The sequence below is a fragment of the Theobroma cacao genome, chromosome 7, assembly GCF_000208745.1.
Source record: "Theobroma cacao cultivar B97-61/B2 chromosome 7, Criollo_cocoa_genome_V2, whole genome shotgun sequence".
NCBI classification, from domain to species: Eukaryota; Viridiplantae; Streptophyta; class Magnoliopsida; order Malvales; family Malvaceae; genus Theobroma; species Theobroma cacao.
In genome coordinates this window covers 7,652,280-7,663,345 of record NC_030856.1, presented here as the reverse complement: position 1 = coordinate 7,663,345, position 11,066 = coordinate 7,652,280, and the positions used below count along the sequence as shown (strand labels likewise).

Genomic DNA, 11,066 nt, shown 5'->3' with positions numbered 1-11,066 from the left:
CAGTCTTCAGCTTGGCTGAATAGCCCCGTCTGAACTTTCAATGTAGTCAACCACTTAACCTTCTCACATGATTTGAAGCTCATCTGGCTTCGTTAAATTTTATAAACATGGAGAAAAATGGTGGGGGCTGGAAAACAATATCATCTTAGATCCAAAATTTTATAATTTGGAAGAAATGCACTTATCATTGTTCTTCTTTTCTTATAAAATTTCGGTAAAAGATGAGGCCGTTAAAAGTTAAATTTTGTATTAGTGTTCCAGCATTTGACTCAATAATAAATATATATTTTCTGGTCAAATAATTTGGATTCAAATTTCTATTTTATCTAAAAAAAACTTTTAAACTCTATGTCCTTCCTAGTTCAGTTTTTGTGCTATTCTTATTATAAAACTTCAACATACCCCAAAAATACTTATACAGAAAGTCTAAACATTAATTTATCATAATCTCATAATCTCGTTGAAAATTACACCTAATGCTTCTACAGTTGAAGTATAGCAGAGTGGGCCTAGCAGAATATCAGACTCATCAAAATGATAAGCATGACATCAAAAGTCTCCTCTAAGGATTTCCGAATGATAAGGTCTAACTGGGGTAAAAATCTTTCTCAATTATTACTCTAAAAGGATTTCGAAATTTTAACAATTTCAATAAAAGTGACAAAAACAATCTTTTCTTTGAACACTGAGGAGAAGTTTAATTCAAACAAATTAAATAAACACCAAAAGCCACGGATTTTTGCAAAAGAAACAACAAACCTGAAAATAAAATAGGACATATCGTCACCCAAAAGTAACAACAGCCCATAAATACAAGTTTACAAATGAAGACACCCATTATTCGAACACAAGTAATATGATCAAAGCTGAACAAATAAAGCAAGCTATCCACTAAGAACACCCCCATTATTCGAACCACTGCCACGGAAATGAACCCAGAATATATGCTCTTTCTAGCCAAATCTTACAGAAGCAGGGGTGCATCTTCCGTCGGATTCAGTTCAAAAGGCCACTGTGACAAATAGAATAAACAAAAATGGGAAAAACTAAGTCTAGATTATGAAAGCAATGAGAAACTAAATACAATTCTGCTCAGTACATTTAAATTAGTTAAAACTCACCTAAGCATTTTGGATGCAGTGCTAGTTTCTTCTTCTTTTAATCCACCTTGAAACATTCTTTTGCCAATCTCTCTCAACCATTCTTACCAACCACCATGGTCTTCCAGTTGTGAACACAACGTAGCCCGTGCTCAAGCCAAGCACCACTCCACATCCGTAACCCATCAATGCAAGTTTCCAAATGAAAGCTATTGCAGAACCTTCATCTTCCATAAATTTTGGGGCAGGAAATTTTGATCTCTCATCGTTGCTGCATTGCTTTGACAATGGCAAGCCGCACAATCCCATGTTGCCCCTATAGGAATCATTATCAAAAGTGTCAAATTGCTTCCCACGGGGAATGGGTCCCGCAAGATTATTTTCCGAAACATTTAGCACTTCAAGAAATGTCAAGTTTGTCATTTGGGAAGGAATTCTGCCGCCAAGCTTGTTTGATGAGAGATCTAATGATTCAAGTGCTACCAAGTTCCCCAACGATGATGGGATATGACCGGTCAAGATGTTGTGAGAGAGGTTGAGCAATCGCAATGAGCAAAGCCCTCCAATGACCCCAGGGATTTTTCCAGAGAACCGATTGTTTGAAAAATCTATGGCAAAGAAAATGAGTAATGTTTTTGCCAGCTCTAGCTTCATCTCTAACCTTTAGATCTCACATTGACAGAAGTCTGACCATCTCTATCGATTGGACTTTCATAACGAATTCTTGTGAGTATGTCTGCAAGATTACCTTCTCGGGTAAATTTCATAGCATGTAGATTTTGGAAGAAATTTGTTGGCAAGAGGCCACTAAACTCATTTTGAGAGAGATCAATTATTTGCAATGACTGAAAAGAAGGTGTAACTATCGAGTTGTCCAGGGGACCATGAAATCTATTAAATCCCAGGATAAGAACTTGCAGCTGTGGAAGTACACCTAGCCGATGGGGAAAGGTGTCTCTTAACTTGTTATTTGCCAAATCTAAAATTTTCAAAAAAGTACAGTTAATCAAGGATGGTGGTAGTAACCCTTCGAGTCGGTTGTCACTAAGGTCAAGATACGTTAACAAATTACCCTCAACAAAGTAATCGGGGATTTTGCCATGAAAGTCATTCATCCGTAGGTTTATGGTTGAGAGAGAATAGCTAAAATTTCCGAGGCATGTTGGAATAATTCCACCCAAATTATTTATAGACAAATCAAGAGTATTAAGTTAAGTCATATTACAAATCAAAGGCGGGATTTTTCCTGTCAAACTATTATTTGAAATGAAGAGTTGTCGCAATGAAGGGGGTGGAACTAGCAGTGGACCTTGGAGTAGGTTGGAACGAAGATCAAGGTTTTTAAGATTATGCCCAGGAAATTGCTCTAAACTAGTCAGTAAATTGTAAGAAAGATTTAAAGTGGTCAATTGTTCCCAACCTTTTAATTCCCACATGAAAATTGAGCCACGAATTTTGTTACAGGAAAGATCAAGATCTTTCAAGTTCTTCCCTGTTTTTAAAAAATTCGGGAATCGACTTACATTGCAAAAAGAGAATGATAGGGTCTCGAGCTCTTGAAAATTATAGTTACAATCACTGCCACTACTCAACGATAGCAGCTTGTTATTTGAAAGATGAAGTGTTTTAAGATTCCTGAGCTTTGAAAGAAGATCTGACTTGATGACACCACTAAAATTATTTGATGAAAGATCGAGTGTTTCAAGATTCTCGAGCTTTGGAAGCATATCTGACTTGATGCTGCCACTCAAGTTGTTTGAGGAAAGATCAAGATAAGTAAGATTTGCTAGATCAAAGAAAGAACTTGGTATTTCATCATGTATGTCATTATTTGCCAGATGAAGTCGTGAATTGAATTAGGCTTTAGAATCTGCTCGATTGGACGAGTGAGCCTGTTATGGCTGAGGTCTAAATATTCTAAAGATGGCAGAGTAAAAAGCCAAGATGGAATTCCACCACTTAATAAGTTGTCAGTTAAGTGGAATTCTTTTAGATTCTGAAGCCCACTTACATGATTTGGGATGAGACCTTCTAGTCTATTGAATGATAAATCTAAATAAGTAAGTTGTGTGAGGTTGAACAAAGTGGAAGGAAGTTGTGACTGTTGGAAATTGTTACGAGCAAGGTTGAGTTGTTGGAGTCCTTTAAGGAGGAAGAGGGTGCCGTTTGCAGGAAGAGAGCCAACAAGCAAAGAGCAACTAAGGTCGAGACCGATCACATGACCAGTCACCTTGTCGCACGTGACTCCCTCCCATGAGCAGCAGTTTGCGCTGTCCTTCCAGGAGTTTGTCCTAGGGGAGGAAGTCATTGACTCACGACAGAAAGGATCGTCAGAATCATCAATAGAAATGGTGTTCTTGAATTGGAGCAAGGCAGAGCTGTCTTCTGGTAGGCATAAAGGAGTTGAATAATTAAGAGAAGGAGAAGAGAAACTCAGAGAACAATCGACTCCAAAAGGCAAGATTAACACTAAAAGGAGACAAAAGATTTGATGCGACCAGATTAACCTTCCCATATCTAGAAACTAAGAAACAAGCGATGAAACTAGGCAAACTATTTGAGGCTTGGAGAGATATATGAAATGTGCATTCCTGGAGGCCTTTATTTATATCATTCTCAAGTCAACCTTAAGTCTTTCCTAAATCCTTTAAAATTATTCTTTAAATTTCATTATGTAGAAGATGAGATTGTTCTCTTAATTGGCATATAAACACTGAATTTAATAATCTTGTAATACAATCTAATGAAAATACTAGAAAATATGAGATTCTTTTTTTTTTCTAAGTAAGAGAATATGAGATTCTTGTTGGTTATACATTCCAAAAAAAAAAAAAGATTAACAACAAGAGAAAGTATATTGAAAGAATGAATTTTGTAAGGCAAAAAATTAAATACAACTTATGAGGGAGTTATTGGAGATAACAAATGACTTCTCAAAAGCTTCACAACTTAAGTCTCAAGGCATATTAATTGCAATTAGTTTAGTATTGCTTATTAAAAAGCATCTCCAACAATTGAGAGAGGATGGATGGGAACTTTTGCTTATGTCAGTGAAGAAGTTTTATGAGAATTTGAAATTAAGATTCCTGATATGGGGGTTAGATATAAATTCGGTAAAAGTTATCTTTAAAAGGATCATACCACAATTGAGCACTATTGCTAAGTTGACTTGTTTCTAGTTGCTATATATTGACTCACTCTTGCAAGAATTAGATTTCAAATTTAATGAGAGTGTGGTGGAGTTGCTCACTTTTGGCATATCTCTGGACACTTAAAATGATTTTGAATCGTTTGATATTGAAAGTATTTGCAACCTTGCAAATAAATATTACCTTGATGATAACTTTACTGAGTATGATAAAATGCATTTAAGCTATCAATTAGATTTATTCAAACTTGACATTTTGCATAATCTAGTTTTGAAAAATGTATCTACATGTTTTAAACTATGTCAAGGTTGAAGAAGATGGGAATATCAAAAGTTTACTTCGTTGTTGACAGATTGATCCAACTTGTCTTAACTCTTACGGTTTCCACTACAATACCAGAGCATACATTTTCTATTATGAAACTCGTTAAGAACAAGATTCATAGTTGTAGACACTATATTTTTAATAAAATAAAAAAAAGGAAGAAAAAAGAAAAAAAGAGGAAAAAAAAAAGAAGGAGAAAAAATGAAATATGTGTATGATTGACAGGGTGTGTCCGCACCTTGCCAGGCACCACTCTCTCTGCCAGATGCGAAAAACTCGCATCTGGCCACGTAGTGGAGACGACACCCGATTGAAAGGCCAAAACTAGGTATAAAAGGGGCACTGTAGCACAGCAAAGGGGGCGGCAATCAAAAAGAAAACCCTAACAGCATCAAAACCAAAAAATCCTAGTCTAGCAGCCAGAAACAACCACAAATCCTTAACCAAAAAAATAAAAATAAAATCAATCAAATCAAAAGAATATGCAATGAAAATGAGAGAGGCGGATTAGTTTTGTTGGAAAATTTTCTTTTTGATTGCAGAAAGTTGAAGTTTTAGGGTTCTTTGGCTTGAGTAACCGGCCCAAAGTTTGGGTTTTGAGTGCCGCCGGTTAGAGGGGTAGAGAGAGAGAGGTTTGGTGCCACCGTTTAGGAGGGTAGAGTTGGGGTTTGTGCCGCTGGATTCAGGAGAAGAATCTTGGGTCTCCTGCTGTCGATTAGAAGAGAAGATTTCGGGGGTTTTGGTGCTTTTATTTAGGGGGATCTAGAGCTTTTGGGTGAGAGGAAACCAGCGCTGGTAGGAGTTTGGATAGAGAGAGAGAGAACCAAACTCCGCCTAGGATAGGGAGAGTGAGAGATCTAGAGCCAATTTGGGGGTTACCGGTTAAAGGGAAGGTGCGGCAAAGGCAAGAAAGAGGGTTGAGAGAGGCCGGTCATCTAGAGAGAGAAATGAGAGGGGAAAATGGGGAAAAGAGAGAGAAAGGAAAGCTTAAACGTGTTTAAAGGCTTGTAAAACGTTGCCGTTTTGCCAAGGCTGCCTTTCCATCGCCAAACGACACCGTCTTTGTTGTCTAGGAGCTGTCACACCAAGCCCCAAATAGTCCCACTCTGAGGCAGGCCAGGTCCGGCTATAATCTGGGCTAACCAAGCCCGTTCAGGTAAAAAGCTTTATTTTTTTTCTTGATTGGTGATGGATTGGTTATCATGTGGGCTAGCCCACTTCTTTTTTTGATTAAGCTTTATATTTAGTAAATTTAAATGGCTTGAGCATGATATTTAGAATCCTTTTGACAATATTTTAGAGGATTTAAATTGATAGGAAATGTGAAACAATAATAGTAGAAGGTAATAAAAGTTTAATTATTTTTTTTAATCACCACATTAAATCCTTTGTTTTAGGACAAATATTAATAGTTTTAATAGTATATTAATTGAACCTTAAGGTACCATACTATTAACCATGGAAAGAATACAAAACCATGCCGATGATGGGATGATTGCCCGAGGCGCGAGAAGTCGCAACCCTGGATTAACTTTCCCTAGGTTCGAGATCTGAATCAAGGCTCCACCAGTACGATAGGAGAGCCTCAATTTTGAGATCTCAAAATTTTATTTTAAGTAAATAAAAATTAAACTACACAAAAATCATTAAAAAAAAAACAAAACACACAATAAATAATAAATAAATAAATTTTAAAAAATAGAATAAATTAAAAATAATAATAATAATAATTCAAATATATATAATAAATTTGTGAAAATGTTAATATCCATGACATTAAATAAATAGACAAATAATAAAAAACTATTAATAAGGAAAGTCTAAAACAATAAATAATATCTAGTGGTATAAGATATAGATTGATAAATATTATAGAAATAAGATAAAAAATAAAAAGAAAAAATGGAATTAAAATATAGATATATAAAACAAGATATTAGACATTAGGTTTGAATAAAAGATTGTTTACAAAAAAAAAAATAATAGTAAAGAAATAGAAAATAATAAAAATGGTAAAAAAATGAAATTTTTGTTCACTAAGATAACATAGAATCATGAATAATTTATAAGGTATCAAATTACAAAAAGGAAATATAGAGAAGGAAAATTCATAAGAGATAGAAAGGAAAATATAGGAGAAACTTAGAATAAAAAAAAGATACAAAAAAATAAAAAATAAATAAAATAAAGGATATAATGATAATAAAAACCAATAATTAAAAAATAATAACGATAAAAATAGTCAATTTCACAAGTATAGCATATACATATCTCATCATGCATATCATTGCATATAAGTATTTTTATTTACAAGTTAAGCCCCGATGATGGGATCTTCCGAAGATCTTGCGAAAGTGAGTATCTCTCGAAAAGTTTCCTAGGTGAAAAGATGTCCCCAAGTCCCACCAGTATGATGGGAGGGCTCGAGAAATATCTTTAATAAAAAGGTTTTTGCTCGTAATAGGTTCATATTCACGAAAACATTATTTTTAAAAGAAAAACGTACGATAACCCCGATGATGGGATTTATTCGTTGAATTCGCGAAGGCGAATTTCTCGGATAATTCCCTAGGTGAGAGAATACCTCGAATCCCACCAATATGATGGGCGGATCCGAGAAAATATCATCGATAAAAGGTTATTCGTCCGACATTTTTAATCACACGTCATGCACTTCATCATGCCTCACATTTGCATTCCATTTCAGGTAAAATAGGAGATAAAATAAGTGAATAATAACTAAGGGAATACAAAGAAAGTAAAAATTAAAGCCTAATAAGATAATCTAAAAATGGTACCGTTCATGAAACGAGCGTATCGGGGGTGCTAATCCTTCCCTGAGCGTAACCGTACTCCCGAACTTAGATCTAGAAAAATGTAACCGTACTCACATTTTTGACAGTGATCACTTTTTTTTGTCTTTTGGTTGAGCGGGGTGAGTGTCATGGATCAATGTTTCCAACTTAAGAGTGAAAGAAGATTTATGTTTATATACCTAGAATCCATTCCATCTTTCAATGATGTAGGATCCATGATAGTGGAAGAGGGGATTGCATCTTCGATTGTTCATTCAAGAAACCACCAGCAACATCACTGAAATGAGCTAGTAATTACACAGCTTGTTAATGTTCCCTTATTGGTCAAGGCAATAAATCCTGACATAAGAATTTCCAAGGTACTCTATTATTATTTTTTTTTCTGGCTGTTCCAAAGCAGAAACTGTTGCCAGACCAGGGTTGAAGCATACTTAAGAATACCTGCTAAGGGAAAAATAAGTCGGATATGTCAACTTAAAAGTATATTTGAAAACCCCCAAAAACTTGTATTTTTTTTTTTAAAGAGTCCAAAAACTTGTATTTTTAATTGTGTAAGTAAACAAAGAATAGTCTGATTCCGACTGTTGAAAGTCATAATGTAGTATTGCCTCAATGAACTTACAATTCCACTTCCGTAATGCTTTTAAGCCCATAGAAGATTTGTGCAATCTACACACAAGCTTTGCACTAGCAGGTTACTCCCCCTTAGGCCAATATCCCTATATATCATTGTTTGTCTTTTCTTATAAATTTTTGGTTTACTATGGCAGGGTAATCCTACAATAGATATAGTGTGAAACCAAATATTTCTCCATTTTCTAATTGATGGCTTTGTTAATGAGTCTTTGCCTGCCATACATCCAACTTTAGGGCCTACCAGAAGAAAGCAACGGTCATGTAAGCCAGTCTTTCATATAATATGCAAAATTTCGTTTCTTTAATCTCCAGTTACCTGTTATGATCAATTTGTTAATGCAAATGAAATTTGCACAAGCAAGTGATCACTTGAAATTATCATCAGTCAATCATTTCTGTTATTTAACAATTAGTTAACACAGTTTTACATGGTTGGAAGCTTTTTACCCTACTTGTTTTTTTGTCGGATCTTTACTTTAAAGGGAAAAAGAATTACTATTTTGGATTGTCATTTTGATTTATTGGGGTGATTTGGGGTGCTGATTCAATGTTTTTGCATGTATTCTTGCTAAGCACTTTTCAAGTACCTCCACAACCTGCCGAAGTTCTTCCAGATCCTTAAATTTTAATTTCAAAAAGTGTGAGTTATTCTGCTCTAGAAAATACCTAGAAAATTTGGAACAGCTTCATAATCGATTCCAAAGCTTTAATAAGATTGTTTTCTTGGAAGGAAAGATATGCTAAAACAATTCGAGAAATTGATTCATCCAATTTGAAGGACAACAGTGCTCGTTAACAGTCAACTTTTTTTTTTCTACAGTGAACATCAAGAGACGTAAAGCATTAACATTGATGATAGAATGTGCTTAAGAAAAGCTGCACATGGTTATAAACAACCCAACAAGTGTGATGATACATGGAGTTATATATAGGATAAGTTGAAGATTTATATCATGTTAAAAATACATACCACAATCTCAACAAAATTACATGAAATCATCTATAAGCAAATAGGATAAGACCAACACGACTGAAATTATCGACTAACAAAAGCTACGAGAATATTTATGAGAAAGTCCACCGCAATATATAGAATGATAGAACCCATACCACACAGGGTTTGAAAACTCACCTTCTTGTCAAAATCCTATTTTTGCCAATGTCTCCGTGGACGAATTAGCTTACCTTGGGAGTATTGATCCTTAATTGGAACACATCCAACCTGAGAACATTTGCTACAACTTGTCAGTGCTGGACATTCCATCTTGTAAAAATGAAAAAAGGTAATAGTAATTAAACAGTACTGTTATAATTTTACAAGTACATAAGCTCACCTAAGAGCATTAACTGTGTTGTGTATATCCTTCTACCATATTTTTGCTGAACTCTCTCAATCATCCTTATGAACCACCATGGTTTTTCGGTTGTGAACACAATGCAACCCATGAAAAATCCAAACACCAGCCCAGATCCATACCCTATCAATGTAGCAAATCTCCAATTAAATGCTCTTTTGATGTCATCATCTCCATCCGATATTGCTGAAGGTGGTTCCAAACCATCATCATTATCGCAGATCTTTGATAATGGTAATCCACACAAACCCAATTTTCCGATGTAGGAATATTTGTCGTAGGTATCAAATTGCGCTCCTCGAGGAATGAGTCCCATAAGATTATTCCAAGAAAGGTTTAATACCTCTAAGAATGAAAGATTTGCTAATTGTGCTGGAATTCTTCCTTCAAGTTTGTTTGACGAGAGATTTAATGATTCAAGGCTTGTCAAGTTTCCTAACAATAATGGGATAGGGCCTGTTAAACTATTGTGAGAGAGGTTGAGGGCTCTAAGTGACTGAAGTCTTCCGATTGTCTCAGAAATTTGTCCACTAAATCGATTATTTGAAAAATCAATGACCTTCAAACAAAAGATAATAGTTCTTGAGTACATATACTCCGAACCTTTTGTTGTGATAAATAAAGAGTCAACATAATACACAATATTGCTAGAATATGCATAGCCTATGTTCCTTGCTTCACTTGTCTCTTCATACCCATTGCTTATAGCAAGCAGACCTTCAAAAAACTTTGAAGATTGGTCCAGCGTTCAGACTTCTCTATTAGCCAAAAAGTCTATCACTTCTCTATTTGCTAGAAGTTTCCTGACCCGGCACGTTACAACACAAACACCAACTTGACATTATAGCAGAGGAAAATGTGTAAAACCTTCCTGCTATTTCAAAAATTGGTCCAGCGTTCAGACTTCTCTATTAGCCATAAAGTCTAATCAACTTGTCATGAATGCTCATTCCTTTGTTCCAGTGTTCACACTTGTGTATGATGTCTCATGCCAAGAAAAACAAGCTCTAAGCTGTCCAAGTCTAGCAAAGTTATCTTTTTATAAATGTTAAGAAATTGGAATTCATTTAGCAATCGTTTATCAAATCAATGTAGAGGGGCAATGAATTAAGTGACAAAGAGTGAAGAAATAAAGTGTCAATGGAAGAAATATGGAAGCTGTTTATATTCGTTTCAATACTTTCTTTATCAGATATTTTTATGGATTTTAAATCTTTGTCTTCTATTTCGTCCTTGATTATTTTTCCTTCAGTTAGTAATAGAGACTAAGTTTGCTGAAGTATGTGAACCTGGGAATTTTGCAAAGGCAATACTTAAATGCACCTTATCCTTAAGTCATAGGACCCTAATTTGTTGGTCTCCTAAATACTGATAATGAAGTTAGCACCGACAAGCCTAATGTAAAAGCCAATAAACATCAAGACAAAATGGTGGGGGCTGGATGGAGTAGGAAAGCAATATCATCTTACACCGAAAATTTTATAATTCAAAGACATACACCTATCATTGTTTATCTTTTCTTATAAAACTTTTGGTTTACTATGGCAGGGTAATCCTGCCATAGATATGGTGTGAAACCAAATATTTCTCCATTTCCTGATTGATGGCTCTGTTAATGAGTCTTTGCCGGTCAATCATCCAACCTTAGGGCTTACCAGAAGAAAGCAACGATCATGCAAGCCAGTC

General features: G+C 35.1%; 1 protein-coding gene across 1 annotated transcript; it reads right to left on the bottom strand.

The window, feature by feature from the left end:
* On the bottom strand, window positions 1,363–9,696 carry LOC18594346 (receptor-like protein 12). Its single transcript, XM_018124311.1, has 8 exons — window positions 9,360–9,696; window positions 9,211–9,276; window positions 2,936–3,485; window positions 2,674–2,840; window positions 2,326–2,592; window positions 1,762–2,079; window positions 1,500–1,708; window positions 1,363–1,416 (listed from the first exon to the last, which is right to left on the bottom strand). The coding sequence occupies exons 1-8, from the start codon at window positions 9,694–9,696 to the stop codon at window positions 1,363–1,365; spliced, it is 1,968 nt and encodes a 655-aa protein (XP_017979800.1).